General features: G+C 54.0%; 2 protein-coding genes across 3 annotated transcripts in view; one reads left to right on the forward strand and one right to left on the reverse strand.

Annotated features, from left to right (window-relative positions):
- Nucleotides 1-863: 863 nt before the first annotated feature.
- TRAF4 (TNF receptor associated factor 4) lies at nt 864-6,319 on the forward strand. The gene is made up of 7 exons (XM_058037632.1): nt 864-1,021; nt 3,662-3,713; nt 4,018-4,122; nt 4,196-4,357; nt 4,527-4,688; nt 4,766-4,921; nt 5,325-6,319. The coding sequence occupies exons 1-7, from the start codon at nt 879-881 to the stop codon at nt 5,955-5,957; spliced, it is 1,413 nt and encodes a 470-aa protein (XP_057893615.1). The 5' UTR covers nt 864-878; the 3' UTR covers nt 5,958-6,319.
- Nucleotides 6,320-12,086: 5,767 nt separating this feature from the next.
- FAM222B (family with sequence similarity 222 member B) overlaps nt 12,087-20,143 on the reverse strand; it is a 36,186-nt gene continuing 28,129 nt past the window's right edge. For both annotated transcript variants that reach the window (XM_058037486.1, XM_058037488.1), the window contains one exon: nt 12,087-16,301. In XM_058037486.1, the coding sequence (XP_057893469.1) occupies nt 14,725-16,301 (1,577 nt within the window). In that variant the 3' untranslated portion in view covers nt 12,087-14,724. The remainder of the gene's footprint in view (nt 16,302-20,143) is intronic.

The following is a 20,143-nucleotide window of genomic DNA, read 5'->3' on the forward strand; positions in this document are numbered from 1 at the left end:
GCTCCATCTCTGGGGAAAGGGGCAAATACTCCCATATGCTGCTCTGATTTCTCAAAGAGTGACGAGGGGGCTGGAGCCAGACAGATTTGCTTTTATTCTCCCTCCTCCAGGCTTTTGCTCAGTTACAAACCGTGGCTGGAGGGAGGCTGTGAGCCTGGGGTGTGAGTTCCCAGTGAGACAAAGCCACAGGAGCGTGTGTCCCCTCGTTCTTGTGGTGTGCAGGGCTCAGGGCAGCCCCTCCATGTCCTGCCGTGGGTGATGGCTGGGATATGAGCTGCTCTGTGGTGGGAGCAGGCCTGGGGGCTGTATCCCGCCTCCGGCCTGCTCAGGGGCACAGCCGTGCCCTCGGGCTGCCTGCAGGAGTGTGGCACCCCTGGGACACCTCTGAGTCAGGGAGGGCATGCAGGGACAGCGAGGACACGGCCGTGTGTGCCCGCAGAGCCCCGGGCCGGGGGAGGCTGCAGGGGTGAGGGGGCCGTGTGCGATGTGATGCTGATGCTCCCCAAACTCCTGCGGTGGCGTTCCCAGTGTGGCGGGTACCAAACCCACCCGTGGGGTGCTCCCCATGTCCGTAGGGTGCCTGTCCCCATGTGCCGCCCCCCAAACCCCTGGGAGGGGCTGTCCCCGGAGCGATGCTCCCCGAGCTCCCGGGATGCCGGAGGGGCTGTTCCCGCTGCGATGCTCCCCGGGGTGCCGGCACCGCTCCATCCCCCCCGTGCGGCGGAGGCGGGGTCGGGCCGGGGGCGGTGGCGATGCCGGTGCCGTCCCCCGTGGCGGGGCGGGCTCGGGCCGGTCCCACCGCCCCGTCCGGCCTCCGGGCGGAGCCGGGCACGGAGCGCGGAGCGGAGCGGGCGCGGGGCGGCGGCGGCGGCGGAGGGATGCCGGGCTACGACTACAAGCTGCTGGAGCGGCCGCGGCGCCGGGTGCTGTGCCCGCTCTGCGGGAAGCCCATGCGGGAGCCCGTGCGCGTCTCCACCTGCGGCCACCGCTTCTGCGACACCTGCCTGCAGGAGTTCCTCAGGTGAGACCCCGCTGGGTTGGTTACTCCGCGCACCCCTTCCCCCGTGGGGTGCCCCGGTCCCGACCGCGCCGCCCGATGCGGGGCTCCGTACCCCGGAATGCGCCAGGGGTGCTCCTCGCCATGGCCACCCCCCATCCGCCGCCGGGCCCGGGGTGCGGTGTGCCGGGGTGCCCCGAGAGGAGTGCGGGGTGCCCCGGGCCCGGGAGGGAATGCGGGGTATCCCGGGAAGGGGCGCGGGGTGCCCGGGGGGCGCGGGGGTGCTGCGGAGAGATGCGGGGTGCCCGGGGGTGCTCCGGGCAGGGAACGGCTGCCGTGTGCCCCGGGAGAAGGCGCGGGGTGCCCCAGGAAATGAGCGGGGTGCTCCGGGGAAGTTGCGGGGTGCCCCGGGCTGCCTCGGGCCAGGGAAGGGTGCGGGATGGGTGCCCGGCGGTGCCCCGGGGCAGGGAGCGGGTGCGGGGCGCGCCCAGCCCGTGACAGCCGCCCCGCGGGTGCAGCGGCCCGTGGCCCCTCTCGCTGGGGAGGAGGAAGAGGAGGGCCCGGTGAAGCCCGGAGCGGCGAGTTTCGAGAATCGAGCTTAACCCCTTCCTGCCCCGGCCCCGCCGCAGGAAGTGGCCGGGGGTGTTTTTGGAGAGGGGTGTAAGGCCAGTCCCGGTGTCCCCGCGCCCACGGGTGAGCGCGACCCGGCCGTGTGCGGGGAGCGAGGAACCGGGGCCGCTCCCGAGCCCCGCGTTTGGGACCCCCGGTACCGGAGCAGGGGACGCGTGCGGGGCCGGTGCCGCCCCGGTGCCGTCCCGGGGGTCCCGCGGGGCACGGCCAGGGGGTGCCAAGCGGTGCCAAGCGTCACCCCGGGCCTTTCCCCGCCTTTCCCAGCCGGAGCGACCTTCGCCCGGGGACAGCTCACGGGCACCACCGTCACCGGGGCCGGTTTCTGTGAAACCGGGCGTGCCCCGGGACACGTGTCAGAGCGCATCTGTCCCCCCGCTCCCCCGCACCTTCCTGACGGGGGGAATGGCCTCGGGGATCCCCCCCTATGAGAACAATGTGTTTGCCCAGGATCAGCGTGGGGCTCCCATGGGCTGAGCCATCCAGCCCCACCGCGGGGCCGGGGGGTGCCGAAGGGTACCGGGGGGTACCGGGGCTCCCACCCCATCACCTTGCTGTGCCCCAACACGCCGTGAAGGTCAGAGGCAAGGACGGTCCCCCCGGGTGCTGCCTCAGCACATTCCCTGCCCGGCCAAGCGTGAGGAATGGGGAGGCTTTGTCGGGGATTAGGCGCTGGCTTCGGGTCATCGTCCCAATTCCCCGCCAGCCCCAGCACCCCAACACCGGGCACGGGGCGCGGGCACAGCCTGGCAAGGCAGCAGAGTGATCCCAGCCACGAGGCAGTGCCACGGGTTCGGAGCCCGGCCCTGTCTGCGAGCACCTTATCTCGGTGTATGGATCCACCTTATCTCGGTGTATGGATCCACCTTATCTCGGTGGATCCCTGATGACTCCCACAAAACCACCTGCCACAAACAGAGTGGGCACGTGGCTCACGTGGGTCACACCCCACGGTTCCTGGCGTTCCTGGCGTTCCTGGGGTTCCTGGGGTTCACTTGCACTCCCAGCTCAGCGTTGGTGGCCGCAGGGGACACGGCCTGGCAGCCCCGGCTGGCGCGTGCCCGGCGGCGCTGCTGGCACTGCTGGCTCGTCCTGGTGTCTCACATCCACTTGGCAGCTCCTGTCGAGGCCACACCAGCGCCTGCCAAGGGCTTGCAGTGATTATACGGGCACAAGGATGGACAGCCTGGACAGCTTTGTCCAGTGTCACCTCAAAGAGAGCAGAGCCACAGGGTCCCTTTGTGTGCCTGCTGCACGTCCCTGTAGGCAGCACCTGTGGTCTCCCACCCCCGTGTCCATCAGGGATGGTGCAGGGACACCCTCTCCTCCCCTGGGCACAGCGATGTGTGGGCCAGAGGTGATGGTGACTCCTGGCCAGCCGTGTCACAGGCCAGGCTGCCTTTTGGCTGGGTCCTTGTGTCCACTTCATGCTGCTCCTTTGTCCTCAGGGACAGCTCTCAGGAGGAACAGCCCGTCCTGGGGGCCCAGCAAGATGGGGACCCCTCAGGGGGGCTGCCTGTCCCCCTGTCCTGACTCACCGAGGTGGCTGCTGGGGCCATTTCCTGTGGAGCCCCAGGGCTGCACATCTGGCGCCCAGCTGTTGCCCTCCCCCACCTCCCCTGGGCCCCGGCACCTGGGGCTGCGAGGGCGCCCCGGCCCTGCCCTGCTGGCCCCTCCTGGCCACGGCCCCCTCCTGGCACCCTCCTTAATCCCAGGGGCCGGCCGGGATGGGCCCGGGGCTGCCGGGGCTCCAGATGGTGCCACGCTGGCTGGCGGCGGCTGCCCAGGCCCTTGGGGACCGGGCCGGGGGTGGGGGGCGGCCTGGGGGTGTCTGGCGGGGGCATTTCCCAGCTCAGACAGATGGAGCAGGATTAGAGCGTGGCTGCCCCAGGGTGGCAGCTGGGTTTGGTACAGGGTGAGTGCTCAGCAGTGCAGGGACAGCAGCAATGTCCTGGGGTGGGATGGCAGGGACCCGTGGGACATCGTGGCTGTGTCACTGGCGATCCTGAGTGACCCTGAGCCTTCTGTGTCTTGCAGCGAAGGCGTCTTCAAGTGTCCGGAGGATCAGCTGCCCCTGGACTACGCCAAGGTGAGCCTGGCACAGGGATGTGTCCCCTGCTCCAAGGGGGCATCCCCACCCAGGGGCTGTCCCCAGCTCCGCACAGCGCCTGGCACAGCCCTGCCAGCCTGGCACGGGCGCCCGGGCGGAAGCAAGAGCCCTTTGTGCCGCGGGCCGGGAGCGGAAACCAGCTCCCGACAAAGGGTTCTTGTTGGTGTGCCCGGGGGGATCCGGCCCCGGGCAGCGTGCCCAGGGCTCCCAGCCAGGCTGTGCCAGGGGCTCTGTGCCCCCACAGCCGGCGCAGGATGCTGATACCCCCCTGCTGCCCCTGCAGATCTACCCCGACCCCGAGCTGGAGGCGCAGGTGCTGAGCCTGGCCATCCGCTGCATCCACAGCGAGGAGGGCTGCCGCTGGAGCGGGCTCATCAAGCACCTCCAGGTAGGGCCTGGCGGGATGGGGAGGGCAGAGTTGTACCCTGAGGCCTCCCCATCACCATCCCTGTGTCCCCCAGGCCCATCTTGGCACCTGTGGCTTCAACGTGATCCCGTGCCCCAACCGGTGCAGCGCCAAGCTGAGCCGCCGGGACCTCCCCGAGCACGTCCAGCACGGCTGCCCCAAGCGCAGGGTCAAGTGCGAGTTCTGCGCCAGCGACTTCACTGGGGAGGCCTTCGAGGTGGGGACACTGTGGGGGACACTGTGGGGGACTCATCATGGTGGGGACAGGCTTGGTGGACATGTGGTCATTGTCCCCCTCTGGCTGTGGGGGCTCCGTGTGTCCTCACCCCTGTCAGGGCTGGCTGGTGAGGGCAGCCAGAGGGTGATGACACCGTTGTGGTCCCCAGGGCCACCAGGGCACGTGTCCCCAGGAGAGTGTGTACTGTGAGAACAAGTGTGGGGCCCGCATGATGCGGCGCCTGCTGTCCCAGCACGCCCTGGCCGAGTGCCCCAAGCGCACCCAGCCCTGCACCTACTGCTCCAAGGAGTTCGTCTTTGACACCATCCAGGTGAGATGGAGCCCACGGGGACCCTCACCCTGCCAGCTCCCAGCCCCAGCTGACCCCCGGCCTCTGTGCCTCCCCAGAACCACCAGTACCAGTGTCCCCGGTACCCCGTGCCGTGCCCCAACCAGTGTGGGACACCCAGCATTGCCCGGGAGGACGTGCCCACCCACCTCAAGGAGAGCTGCAACACTGCCATGCTGCTGTGCCCCTTCAAGGAAGCTGGCTGCAAGCACCGGGTGAGTGCTGTCCCTGTGACCAACCTGCCCTGGCATCCTTGGGCATGGGCTGCTGTCCCTGCTGTGTCACAACACCCCCAAACCGCCCTGACATCTGTCCCATCCCTTGTGCTCAGTCCCATCCATGTGCCTCCATGACCTCACCCCTGTGTTTGCCACCCACATGTCACCCTGCCACCCCAACCAGGTATCCCTGTGCCACCCCATGTCCCCTGTGCCAGTACACCATGCACCAATGACATCTGCATGTTATGCCCATGGTACCTCCCTCTCCTGTCCCGTGTCCTCCTGTCCCATGCTCATGTCCAATGCCATCCCCATGTTATCTATCCCCACTGTATCTCCCTCTCCCGTCCCTGCTGTCCCTGCCACCCTCGTGCTGACGGTCCCGCTGTCCCCGCAGTGCCCCAAGCTGGCCATGGGCCGGCACCTGGAGGAGAGCACCAAGACCCACCTGGGCATGGTGTGTGCCCTGGTGAGCCGGCAGCGGCAGGAGATCCTGGAGCTGCGCCGGGACGTGGAGGAGCTGTCGGTGAGCAGCGACGGGATCCTCATCTGGAAAATCGCCGACTACGCCCGCAAGCTGCAGGAGGCCAAGGCCCGCAGCAACTACGAGTTCTTCAGCCCCCCGTTCTACACCCACAAGTACGGCTACAAGCTCCAGGTGTCGGCGTTCCTCAACGGCAACGGCAGCGGCGAGAGCAGCCACCTGTCCGTGTACATCCGCGTGCTGCCGGGCGAGTACGACAACCTGCTCGAGTGGCCCTTCTCCTACCGCGTCACCTTCTCCCTGCTGGACCAGAGCGACCCCTCGCTCTCCAAGCCCCAGCACATCACTGAGACCTTCCACCCCGACCCCAACTGGAAGAACTTCCAGAAGCCGGGGGCCTCGCGCAGCTCCCTGGACGAGAGCACCCTGGGCTTCGGCTACCCCAAGTTCATCTCGCACGAGGACATCAGGAAACGGAACTACGTGCGCGACAACGCCATCTTCATCAAAGCCTCCGTGGAGATCCCCCAGAAGATCCTGGCCTGAGCCCCGGAGGGGGACAGGGTGTGACCGGGGTGCCCACCCAGGGGTGCCCCGGGTGGTGCTGAGCCCCTGCCCGCAGCCGGTGCCCCCGGCTTGGGGACGCTGCTGTGGCACTGTGGTGGCTCTCAGGACGGGCAGGGATGGGGCTGCTCCCGCGGCCCTCCCGGGGCTGGCACTGTCCTGCAGCCCCTTCTCAGGTGCCCGGGGGTGCCGGGGGGCTGGGCCCCCTGAGCCCCTCCCCGAGGTGCCCACCAGCCCCCACCAGCCTCGCTGGGGACCCTGCAGGACCCCACTGGCCAGAGCCATATTTTGTAAACTGGTGCTCCCCAGGTTGTTATTTATTACCCCGGGCTGGGGCTGCTGCCCCCTCCCCACACTTTTTTCTTTTCAATAAACTTTTCTTGTATTTATTATGGCCGCCTGAACCTCCTTCCTCTGCCTGAACCTCCTTCCTTTGCCCGCCGGGGTGGGGATGGCAGCACCGGGGGATGCTCCTGGGTGCTGGGGGGCACGGAGAGGGGTAATCCCTGACCCACATCCCGGCGGCAGACGGGCTCAGATGGAGCCGGTTAATTCGGTAATCACCGGCAGCAACAGCGGGGATGTGTCGGGCTGGAGGAGCCGCCAGCCCCGGGGGGCTGTTCCCTGCACGCCCCCTCGGTCCCATCAGCCCCTCATTAGCGCTGGGTAATTAACGCCCCGGGGGAGGGCGGCATCCCGAGCACACAGGGGTGGGCGATGGTGGGGGGCGCTGGGGCAGACTGGGGGAGGGTCGGGCTGGATCAGGCCCCGTGTCCGTGTGTCTGTCCCCCCTCCCGTCACCCCGGCGGCAATGGCGGGGGTCGCTGTCTCTGCAGGATAATCCCGCAATTGCATTAGTGCTGCTCCGCTTTAATGCAATTAGCCCCTAATTAGCTGCACCCTGCGGCCCTGGCTGGGCTGGGAGGGGGCAGCACTGCCGGGAGTGTCCCCATATCCCGTCCCTCCCCCAGGAATGTCCCCCTGAGCAGGTCCCAGCCCGGTGTGGCAGCCCTGGGCCCTGGGGAGCCGGGCAATACTCCTGTCCTTGCTTGTACCCAGTGCCAGCCTGTGCTGGTGTCCAGTTCCTCCCCAAACTGGTGCCCAATACGAGCCCACCCCTCTGCCCAGCGCCAGTCTGTGCTGGTGCCCAGTGCCATTCCTGCAATGGGGCGAAATGCAGGTCCATACTGGTTGCTGGTGCCAGCTTATAGTGGTGTCCAGTGCCAATCCATACTGGGCCATCAAACTGGTGTCTAATGCCAGTCCATGCTGGTGTCCAGTGCCAGCCTGTACTGGTGTCCACACTGGCACCCAATGTCACCCCACACTCGTGGCCAGTGCCAGATTCATGCTGGATTCTGATGCCAACCCCTAATGATGGGCAGTTCTTGCCCATACTGGTGCCTGGCCTGTCCAATATCAGCTGTACTGGTGCCCAGTGCCAGCCCAGAGTGGTGGCAGCTCCAGCCCACACTGGTGACCCATACTAGCCCACATTGGTGCCCAGCGCCAGCCCAAACTGGCGACTATTGCCAGTCTATTGCCAGCCCATGCTGGTGCCCACTTTCAGCCCATCCCAGTGCCAGTTCCATTCCGTCCCAATGCCCAGTTCGAGCCCAACCCAGTGCCCATTTCCTGCCCATCCCAGCGCCCAGTGCCACCTGTGTGTTAATGTCCAGTGCCAACCCATACTGGTGACCTGTGCTGGCCCACACTGGTGCCCAGTTCAAGCCCATCCCAGTGCCAGTTCCATTCCATCCCAATGCCCGGTTCCAGCCCATCCCAGTGCCATTTCCTGCCCGTCCCAGTGCCCAGTATCAGCCCATCCCAGTGCCCATTTCCAGCCCATCCCAGTGCCATTTCCTGCCCATCCCAGTGCCCAGTATCAGCCCATCCCAGTGCCATTTCCTGCCCATCCCGGTGCCAGTTCCAGCCCATCCCAGTGCCCGGTTCATGCCCATCCCGGTGCCCTGTCCCGTCCATCCCGGAGCCCGTCCCGCTGTCCCCGTGTCCCCCGCCCCGCCGGTGCTCGGCTCAGTGGCGCCGCCTCGTGGAGACCGAGGGGAGGGGAAGATGTCAATAGAAATTTATTGCCTTATAATTTATATAAATGTATAATAATTATCATTATTAGTATAATCATCGTAATTATTACGTTAGCAAATTGTTATGATTCGTATTAAGTATGCATTTTATCCTTACACGTTTTATGCTTACTTTTTATTTTATAGTAATTTATTGTATTTAATATATACATTTTATATATAGTACTTTTAAAAGATTTCAAATTCAATATTCAATATTCAATATTTAATATTTAATAATAAATATATATATTAAATAATATATAACATATAATATATAGTATGTGACATATAATATATAATATATATTAAATAATATATATTAAATAATATATATTAAATAATATATATTAAATAATATATTATATATTATATATTATATATTATATATTATATATTATATATTATATATTATATATTATATATTATATATTATATATTATATATTATATATTATATATTATATATATCTCATATATTATATATTATTATTTATCTCATATATAGTTGCATCAAATTTCATATATCAATAGAATTGCATTACACAATATTTTAGTATTTTATATTACAGAATTCTCTATATTTACACAGCTTCCATAGTTCATATTTACCCCACATTTAATTTCTATTTAATAGCTATTTATAATTTTTACCCTTATATTTTATATTTATTATATATATTTTATTTATATATTTTGTTTTTCTATATACACACTTCCCCATATACATACAGGGTACAGGGACAGCCCTGTCCTTCTGACCAGGCCATACACAGGGTGTTGGCAACCCTTCATTCCAACCAGTTGCCTTAAAAGAAATAAAATAAAATTAAAATAAAAAAAAATAAAATAAAATAAAATATAGAATAAAATAAAATACCTTATACAATTTATGAACAAAAAATGGGAAGCAGTGCTGGAGGAAGCCTGGGCAGCAGCTCCTGGATGAAAAAAACAACCTTGGGAGCTTGGAATTATCCCTGTCCCCACCTGAAGGACCAACTCCCAGCTCTGTTTTCCCTGCTTTGATTGATTTTCCCCCTTTTCCTGCCCCTTCCCAGCCCTCTCTGTCTGGAAATGTCAGCGGGATCTTGGAGCACCTCTTAACCTTCAGCAGGGCCGGGGCTGCAGGAAAAGCAGGAGGGGGAGATGCTCTCAGTGCTCAAGGAGGAGAGGGAGACAAATCGATTCCTGCTACTAAATTTAGCCTCAAATATCAAGTTTAAAAATAAACTTCCTGGAAACTTGGTGGTTTGAGGGTTTATTCTAAAGGTTTGGGCTGCCAGCTCACTCCCTGCTCCGTTGTCCCAGTGTCGCTGGGACACTGGAAGGACCTTCAGATGTTCAAACCAGGGAGGAAAATCTTATTAAATATCTGAAAAATCTCAGGAGACCCCACCCGGAGGTCCCTTTGGTGTGTAAGACCCTCACCACAGTGGAGATGCCTAAATAACCCCCAAACCTTTTTAACCTCTTTGGGATTCTAGACAGGGAGGATTTTTGGCAAAACCACTTCATCTGCTCACACCACAAAGCCCCAATTTGTGATGATTTTTGATGCTTCTTCTCTGAGACAATGAAACCAGACATTGATACTGTATAGGGAGGAAAATGTGAGAAAAATTTCCTTGGCACATCCTTTATTAAAGACCTGTCTGAGTCCCTTTTTCCCCCCAGGACTGAGGGGTTTGAGGGCAGTGAAAGCTGACAAGATTTCACAGCATTTTTTTGGTGCAATCTCACTTCACTCTCAGGCTCGCAGCCACCCCAGCAGAATCAACAGCCTGTACCCAATTGCTTTGAAATTAACTTAAACCAAGCAGATAAAACACTCCAGTAATTTCATTGCAATTTGGCTCTGCTGATTGTTGAGGAGCATCCGAAAGGCGGCTCTTGCTGGAGTGTGAGCTCCTCCATCAGCTGACCACAATGTGCCACTTTCCTTTGGCTCCTCCACCCTCTGGACCACCCAGGACCCCACAAGGATTTTTTTTTCAGGATTTTTTTTTCAGGATTTTTTTCAGCTCTAAATTTTTGCAGCATCCCCAGTGTTGCTCCTCTCAGAACATCACAAGCGGCTGGAGTTCACAGGGAACATTTGGGCGTTGCCTACCTTGGGTCAAAACCTTTGGAAGAAAAACTTATTTGGCCCTAAAGGAGAACTTTTTAAATGCTGGATTTTACTCAAAGCCCTCAGCTTAGCTGTGGCTGCAGGTGATTTCTCAGTGGAGGCAGCAGCTGCTCACACCAAGTCCCTGCTGGATTGTTTTCCACCAGATCTTTGCTCCAGGTCCAACTGGATGCAAAGATGATGAGAAAGTCTCCTGAAAACTCCTTGCAGAAGAGGTTGTTCCTGTTGGGGGGATGAATGAAGAAACCAGATACCAAAGAAGCTTTGAGTGAAAGGAGAAGAGGATCCTGCAGCTCTGATGGATGGAGTGGCTGCTGTTGGAATTTCCGGATGCTGGACAGGGATGCAGCAGCGCCTGTGGGCAAACAGCTCTTCCTGCCTGAGCTCAGCCAGGCTAAGCTGCCTGCTGTAACCCAAATTCCAGGAAAACCATGTGGGAACCAAATGTCCATAGCTTTTGGGCAACAGCAGGAAAGAGGGATTTTGACGCTCAGGTTTGCAGTGAGCACAGGAGACGGGGTTGGAATTTTGTCCTTCTGAGGGATGGAAGCAAAGATTAAATGAGATGTACAGTCTTGGGAGAGGGGAGGAAACCCTGGCAGGTCCCATCTTCTGGAAGGTGATTGTGGATGTTACAAATCCCCTTTAAAATTTTGGCAGGACTCAAACCCCCTCCTCCACTCCTCCTCCTGTTTTTAACCATTATTTCAGCACCTTTCCCTCTGAGATTCTTTCTGTTTTCCCAAACCTTTTCTCTTATTGGAGCAGTCAGCCAGACTCTGCTTGATACATTCCTATCCCAGAAACCCATGGAGACCCTTCCCCAAATTCCCTTTGGGACAAGCACCCACCCTGTGACTCCATGGCCACCTCACACTGCATTAAACCAGCAGAAGGGGCAGAGAAACCAGGTCTTTTTTTTTTTAATTTTTCCTGTGGACAAAATAATATTAATAAAAAATAAAATTCTAATTGGTACCCGTAGCACAGAAGCAGCAGCCTTGATCATGAGTCTTGTGGCTTAATGAAACACAGCAACAATTCCCAGTTCTCCCCCAGTGATCCCCAGCAAACAGCTCTGTTTGGTTTCCACGGGAGCAGCCAAGGGCCCCTGGAGATATCTGACATGGAAAACTTAAAGAAAACTCGTGAGTCTTTTATAAAATGCACATTTTGGGCTGTAACAAACTGGGCTTGTGGCTGAACAGCTCCAAAGCTTCTGCTCCCAACATGGGGCATGGATTCCCTGATGAAGGGTTCACACCATCCTTGTTTTTATACTTCCCAGGATCTTCCTAAGGTCCAGCTCCAGGTTCTGAAGTGGGGATGGGGAGGATGGTGCTGCTGAGGGAGGGTGAGGAGCTCAGGAAACACCTGAGATTTACTCATTCCTCAAGGAGCAGAGCAGGCACCCAGAGCCTTGTGCTGGAGTCAGAGGTGGGGAAAGCACTGATCCATGGATGGACAGATGGACAGAAAGGCAAGAGGAGCTGCAGTGTGAGCCCCAAAGGTTGGTGACCACCCACAAGGGGCTCCTGGAGGAGAAGGAACATTCCCAGCCTTTTGGTTCCTCTTAATTCTGCACCAGGCAGAGAGGAAAAACCATGGGAAGTTTTTCCACATTTCCAGGAGAACAGGGCACAGCTTCCACCACAGAAGGTTCTTCCCTTCCTCACCCTGGTGACAATGCCACAGCCAGACCCCACCCTGGGCACCCACACCACGGATCCAACCTTTTCTCCCAACATCCCACCAGGGAATGAGGCAGGACAGTGCCTCCCTTCAGGGCTGGGCAGGGAAGGATGGGGAGCCCATCAAAACAAGGCTGCTGCAGAGGAGAAAAGGGTCGGTTCAAAGAAAAATCTCACTGCCAGACCAAAAGGAAAGGTTTCAGTATATTTTAATAGTAAAATGATTCTTATTTTTTTTCAAGCAATGTCCCACCTGGATGAGTCTCAGCAGGAATTTTGCTTCCCGGTCCTGCTGTACCGGGGCAAAGCCTCGCAGGTCGTGGCTGTACCTGTGCAGAACAGTCCCCAAAAACTCACAGCGTGCTGCCAACACCACCAAACACCTCCCAGGCAACCACCACCACGGCACAGGACTCTGCTCAGGCTCTCAGGAGAAGAGCAGGAGTTAAAAATTAGCTTTTAGTAACAGTCTGGGTTAAGATTTGGAGCAGGCTACGGACCAGAGGAGAGGCCAAGGTTTGATTTAGTAAAAAGGAGCAGAACACCTTACAGTGACTGAGTGGGCAGGGAGGGGTGAGGTCAGAGCACAGCCCTCGCTGGGTTGGGTTTGGGATGGGGAGAACGACAAGGGGACTGTAGGGGAAGCAGCTTCAGACTCGAACTCTGGCTCCAACAGAATGGATTCAGAAAAATATTGCATGAAAAGCCTCAGGGTTTTCGTTCTTTCATAGATGTATATTTACCAGTTTTCACAAAGACTGCAGGAATACGATTATAAACAATAAATTAGGACTTCATGTTGCTATCATTTGGCATAACACAATCAGGCAATTTTTCCTTTTTTTAAATATAAGGCAACACAAGCCAACACATAATTTAATCCGTCTTTAGTCAAATTGCTTAACTTTGCTCAGGAGTTACCACTAAAGAACGGGTTATAGTACACTTAAAAGAATTTAAATTATGACATAAGTGTACTAACTTACAAGGAGTCAGAAATGTACTCTGCTAAGCTTTGAAACCTATTTGTTACAGCCCAGGACTACACATTCTAAATTAAAAAAATACAAATAAATGTTTTCTAATTTTCCCATTTACGAAAAACTTTTAAGAATCTCTAGCCAACTATGACGTCACTTCAAAACTTTTTTTTTAATTTTTTTTTTTTAATTTTGTATGATGTCTTTAAGATTTTTTTTTTAAACCATGCTCATTAAGGAAAGTTCAAGGAGCAAATACTTAAGGCTTTGTTTTTCCAAGGGCTGTGAGGGAGGCCAGTGGATGGCAGAGGCCAGTGGGTTCACCCATACACAATGCTACTCAAACCCACACTACCAGGCGACATTCATACAGAAATATTACACTTAAAAGTTACAGTGTAGAGCATAATTTTTTTAGCCAGTGTACATAGAAAGAATCAATGCATTTATTTTTTTAAACTTTTTCTTCTTCTTTTTTTTTTCTTTTTTTTCCTTTTTTTTTTTAATTTCCAAACTTGATTGTGATCATTATGTTCAAGTATTAGTCTCATTAACAGAGATGAGGAATTTTCTACTTAGAATAAACTCTGCTGTTAGAAAGGAAAGGGATGTTTTGGTACACAGAGGAGAACAAGATGCTGAGGTTACCCAGTAGTTAGTGTCCTACAGTCACTGACTCAACTGGCTGCTGGAAGTGACGTGGGGAAGGAACAGAAGGAGTTAGGCACCGAGACCCTGGGAAAAAGGGATGTTATAAACAGCTTCACCAATTCCCAGGGAGAAGAATTGTTCCATTAAATCCGCTGGGGTGTTTTGATGGAGGGGAACAGGGGACTGTCAATCCCACAGTGGCTTGTGAGAGAAGCTTTGATTGAGACCAACCAACTCCCACCCCACAGCGCTCGCTGCACCGGGGATGGGCTGAGCTGCATCTCCTCGCCCTGACAGCAATTCCAGCTTCCAGAGAAGTGGCTGAACCCTTTTTGGAGTTGTCAGTGGGTCTGGATTCCCTTCACACGAGGCTGGCCAGACTCCTAGCAGCGAGGGATTCAGACAACACGAGCTTTGAGGCTGGTGGAAGGGCACTGGGGAGGGGGAACACGAAGAAGAGGCAGCTCCCCGTGGCTGCCTTCATCCCAAACCCGCCGTTCCCCTCCTCATACCCTGTCCAGAAAACACAAAGTGTCAGAAAAACCTGCCAGAGACTTTGACTTTGGACGAAGTCTAAACCATAAACGTGGGCAAGAAAGAGCTGAAAAGCTTCTCCCTCTATTAAAGCCTAAATACACACCCCTAGCTGGCTCTTTTCAAATGTAGGCTCTTTTTCAATTACACAGGCCTCTAGACAGTGCAAATGGTCAATGTTTAATGCATTAATGAAATGGGCTTTTGAGCTGAAAACAAGCCCTACTCCCTGACAAAATTCTGTTGCTCTTAATCTTGTGAGGAAATTGAGATGGAAATGGAAGCAGCTACGCTACCTCGCCCTCGCTGGAGCACAGATGTGGCTGCAAAACCCTGCAGCAACTCAACCTCAGTCCAGCGAGGAGCTGCTCAGCAGAAGGCAAAAAAAAGAAAATAAAAAAAAGCTGCACAAAGGGGGACTCTGCTGTGAGGAAACAGCTGTGGCGTGAAGTAGTGTAATGAAATTCTTTGACACAAAAGGCATGTTAAATATTTGATGCATAAAGGAGAGAGATAACATGTAAGCAAAGCTCTTTAAATATACAGTATGTCTTCTTCCAATGGGTACTATAATGATCACACAAGTTTGCAAGTTAAAAACGCCTTGCTTATTAATTAAAATTAAGACTAAAACCTATAATTTTTTTTTTTTTTTTTTGTCTGTGAAAGTGACTGCAGCCTATCTATACCCTGGGTGTTGAATATGAAGATTTCGACTATCGGTTGGTTCAGGTGCTCGGTTCATGGGAGGCCGATGGACTTTTCCCAGCACGGCCATGCTCTGGTCTCGGAAGCAGGACTGCTGGAAGTCCCCACTTAGGTAATCCATGGTCTGCATCACATTATTCTGGCTGGATGGGCCAGCTCCAGCTCTGTAATGAGTTCCTCCTGCACAATCCAGCGTCGCTCCCGCTGGCTGTCCCCCATGGAAAGGCATGGTGAGGTCCTGGGACCCAGAGCTGTCACTGTTGGGCGTGGGCAGAATGTTATTCCAGAGGGGCTGGAAATAGTGCCCATTGGTATATGGCAAAGGTCCCTGCAACCCGTTCACAGGAGGAGAAGGCGTAGGCTTCTCGATGGGGGGCTTCAAGCTGAAGGACTGGCCCATGCACAGTTCTTGAGGGTAGTTGGAGGTTTTGCCAGGGAAACTCTGCCCTGCAATCTCTCTCTGAGGGTGCTTCCCTGCGAGTCCAGCAGGCCCAGCAGCATCCCCACACATTTGCTGCAGATGTGCAAGCTGGTGCTGGTTCCACGCAACCGATTTGATTTCGTTCTGGTAGGCGGGTGGCACCCTGTTAATATTGACCATGGGCACATTAACAGAGGCAGGAGGAATAGCAGCAGCAGCATGGTCGACAGGGTTTACTACACAGGAAGGCATGGGTGTAGGGACATTGTGAGTAGATACCCTGGTACTTGCATTGATAAGCAGGTTGCGACTTATAGGGCTGGGGTTTGCGATCTGTCCCTCACACACTGAGGTAGTGCTAATGCCAGCTCTGGCCTGGCAGAACTGGTTAATCTGGTGCACAATGCTGCTCAGGTCCGGTGCCTGGTTCTGCTGCAGGGTGGCAGCCATAGAGAGGGGAATGGTTGAGGTAGACACGGTCACATTCGGCGGCGCGTCTGCGTCCGGCATCTTTCTGCCTCCGTGCAAACCCGGCTGCAGCAGCGGGTTGGGGGCGTGCTGCAGGCTCTGGTGTGCCATGGGCTGAGGGTGCTGCAAGCCCTGCGGCTGCTGCTGCTGCTGCTGCAGGTTCTGCGGGTGCGGCAGCGCCTGCGGGATCCCCTGAGGGTGCGGTAAGCTGGGTGCCTGTGGAATACCCTGAGGGTGCTGCGGGATGCTCTGGGGGTGCGGCAAAGTCTGTGCATGCTGCAGAGCCTGCTGGCGAGCGAGCGCCTGCGGGTGGGATAAAGTGCTTGGTGCAACGTAGGGCGTGGAGGGGGGGTTCATCATCGCCTCCGGCAGCAGGCGCGCGCGCGTCCCGTCAAAGTCCTTGATGATTCCCTTCGCTGGGGATTTGACTATGGCCAGCAGGCCGGTTTTGGTGGTGGCCTGAGATGGGTAGGGGCTGTACCTCTGGCCCGAAGTATCGAGTCCGTTCACAGTACGGCGTATGTGTTTCCTCTGGGGAACCTTGACGCTGTTCGGAAAGATTTTTATAGTCAGGGGATTGTTGGCGACCTTCTTAGCATAAGCATCCAATTCTGCTGGGGTAGGATACTGTGCAGATCTCATTTTCTGTGTAGTGTCCCCTGTGGAGAAAGGAAATTGGTCAGTTCTGGTGAGCAAGGGATCAAGCCCAGGGCAAGACAGTCACACAACAAGGGGAGAAAATCTCCAAGGATTCAAGAGGCAAGGAAACTTCATCCTGCCAGACCAGCGGGTCACGGAGCAGATGCCTCATTCCCTTTATTACCTGGTGACCAACACAAGCCCCAGTTCAGCTTAAGGCAAGACCTGCCCAGGGGAGCAAAACAAAACCATGTTCTCATCAGAGTATGTTTGCAGTTGGACAAAAACAGGTAACGTGTTATAAACATCAGATTGTCTCCAGCTGAAATATTCCTCACAGCTTGCAGTGGTGGGCTGGTTTTTAGTCTCTTAATTTAAGATGCCTCCTCATCACTCTTCAAACCATTCTCAGTATTTTTACCATGGAATTCCAAATCAGAAAGATATGAATTAAACATGAAGCCCCTGTAATCCTGAGGTGGGAACCTTACTAGGGTGGGCTGACCCTGGCCGGGCACCTGGTGCCCTCAGAGCTGCTCTGTCACCTCCCTTCCTCAGCCAGGCATGGAAGAAGAAACATGGGGTCAGAACAAGGAAGGGGAGATAGCACTCACCAAAATGGGCAAAACAAACCTGGGGAGATTAATTTAATTTATTACCAATCCAATCTGAGTAGGGTAAGGAGAAATAAAATCCTCTTCCTTCCACCCCTCCTTCTTCCCAGGCTCAGCTTCACTCCTGACTTTCTCCACCTCCACAGCACAGGGAGATGGACACAGCTGCCTCACCACGGGCTGCATGGGAATCTCTGCTCTGGGGCCTGGAGCACCTTCCCCCCTCCTTCTGCAGTGCCCTGGGGGTCTGTGCAGAGCTGCTCCTCTCACAAATCCTCACTCCTCTCTCCAGTTGCAGTTGTGCAGGTTTTTCTCTGTTCTTAAATCAGCTGTTCCAGCAGTGTGTCCGTCCTGGAGCCAGCTGGGATTGGCTCCATCACACATGGGGGAAGTTTCTGAGCAGTTCCTGCATCCCCCACTACCAAACCCTACACACATCAAAGCTTCAGCTCAAGCCTCCATTTACACCCCACTCCTTTCCCAGGTGCTGACATCTGAAAGCACTGAGTGTCTTTCTGTGCATTAGGAAGCTCTTGTCAGCCCAAACTCAGCAAATGGAAGGAGGCTGATTATTTTATGGCCTGCAATTATTTCCTCAGCTGACTTTTCAAGGTGGCACCTTGCTAAGGACAACATCCCCACATCACATGGCAAAGTGATGTGATTACCTCACAGGATTAAAAACATGCTACTCCCCAGACAGAGACAAAAGCCTTCTGGAGACAGAGGTGTGGTTTCACTCCCTCTGATTTACCAGATACCTACCTGGCTCACAAGCTCCAACTGCTCCTGCAAAGAACTTCGGAAATCTGGGGAAATGTGTGTGCCTCTTGCCATAATCACATTCCAAGCAGAGAGTTGGGCTGTTTCCCACCACAGCTCTGCTGCCTAACTCCTATGGGACTCCTGCTGATTTTATAATCTTCAAATAATGGCTTGCAGCTTTGACAATCCAATTTAGCTTTTGCTTGATTCCCCCCTCCCAGCTCACCTTGCAAACAGTTCACTGGAAAAGAATATCCATCCTTTTTCCTAAAATTTTCAGCATCCCTGTGCTATTTGCTGTGCTGAGAGAACAGGGAATGTGGCAGCCACCCAAGAATACCCCAGCCCCATATCTGGCCCTCTGACCCAAGGAAATCTAATGCTCCAGCAAAGAGCTTTCTGCTCCCAGGCAAACAGCCCTGCCTCTTGAAAATCCACCTCTGATTCTTTCAAGCAAATTGCCTCAAAAGATGAGTACCAGCCACTTCTCTCTTTGCATCCTGCAGCTTCCTGTTGTCACAGGTGAGGGAGAGCAGCTCTGCTCTAAGAGCTCTCACTTTCAGAAAAGAAAGGTCAGGAAATGGAAAATAGAATGGATACCAGCAGAAAGGTTAATTATGGAAGTATTAAAAACATCTTTTGTGAAATAAGAAGCTTTACAAGCAGTTTGTCTCCCATCTCCAGCACAGCTCGTACCATGGCGCCAGTTATACCTGTGCTCCCTGTGCTGCCCAGACACTGGCACAAATCATCCCTTTCTCTTAATCAAAGGAAATATTAACCCAAACATGTCTCTGTGCACATCCCTGTACCTGTCTCTGCAGGCAGGTGTTTATATCTGCCCTTTTGAGAGAGCTGCTGTGCTCCCAACAGAGAGGAGAGCCTCCGAATGGCATTTGCCAGAATTACCCTGCCTCAAAAGCCAAGGCTTTCATGAACTCCCAACCTTTATTTTTAGCATTGCCCACGCTCATTAAGGTCTGTTTCTTCCCCAAGACATGACCCTGGCAACCCCTCATGAGCCAGAGAAGAATCAAAGGACAAAGGACCCCATACCTGTCTGTGTTATGGTTTGTGTTATGCTTGCAGACACTGTCACATTCTATTTTCAGATGAAAAATCAAGGAGATACTTTAAGACACCTTTGCCATCAAAATTTCCCAGACTGGTTTACATTTCTACAGGCAAATCAGCAAATTAAATATAAACACTAAACAGACACACTGAGTATTCTTTTATCCCATCATCTGATGTTCTGTTACACAGAAGTTTCAGGAAGCAGCTAAAACATGGATGTTTGAACAGGCTGCAGCCATCAATCAATCAGACTCACCTCTTCTCCCAAACCTGGAAGAATTCATTCCTCTGAGAGAAAATAACCCCTCAGTTAAACTTAAATAACACCCCAGCATCAAGTGTGGCATCCTACCAAATGCAAACCACCTTTTAAATCCCTTGGATGGCATCTTCTGAACCCCAGCACCATTCCAAACAACACCTGGTTTATGCACAGGTAAGATGATCTCCTTTTACTCCAGGCTAACTCAGCCATGTTACTCAGGCCTGAAGGTGATGTATTTCTGAGTTCCCCAAAGTGCTTTGCTAGTAGTTCCACAGGCAAGATTCCATGACTGTAGTAATTAAGGCAGTAAAATATTAGGAGAAAGGCATTACACGGTGAGCAAGAATCTGAATATCCCATACAAATACCCTACAAACCAATGAAGAACAATTAGTGCTGGTAACTAAGTGAATGAAAAACCTGCTAGAATAGGCTGAAAGAAAATGCTGGAATTGGAATATCATCATTTGTGTGCAAGAGGAAGAACTCCAGATCAGGCCATAATAAAATGATGAGGCAACAGCAGAGGAAGAAGCTTCATTAGGAGAACAATGGGATGAGCTCCAGGAAGCTCCCTAATGGTGAATGCAGGGCAGAATACTTCCGTTGAAAAGTAATTATTTCATGTTTATTATAAGGCAAAGCTGTGCATATGAGCAATTACCCCAATAAACTGGAGAGCTGCAGGTTCACAACTCCTGCTAATCCCGTGGCAACCGATTCCTCTGGTCACACTCCTGCTCTCACCACTGCAGCTATTTTTGTCATGGAATCAGACACATTTCCCTGCCTCACCTCAGCACTAATGGAACATCTTTTAAGTGCATTTCACATTAAGACTTTAAAACCCACCGCTTTTTAAAAGCTGCCTATGGTTAAATTTTCATTGTCATTAAACAAAATATAAACAGGCCTTCAGGATTGCTACTCTAATGAGAGCTCCTGCACTGGGACAAGCCAGAACCAGCTGTGTCCACCTTCTGCATTCACCCCTCAATTTTAACAGTTTCTCTAAAGGCTTTACAGAAAGAACCCTCCCAAAAAGACTCAGTTTAGCTGATGATCCGATATTCAGTCCAATCTCCTCTTTTCTGATGTCCCCTCCTAACAAAACACTTCCTAAGAAGCACCTTTCACTTGA

This window comes from Melospiza georgiana, chromosome 19, assembly GCF_028018845.1.
Source record: "Melospiza georgiana isolate bMelGeo1 chromosome 19, bMelGeo1.pri, whole genome shotgun sequence".
NCBI classification, from domain to species: domain Eukaryota; kingdom Metazoa; phylum Chordata; class Aves; order Passeriformes; family Passerellidae; genus Melospiza; species Melospiza georgiana.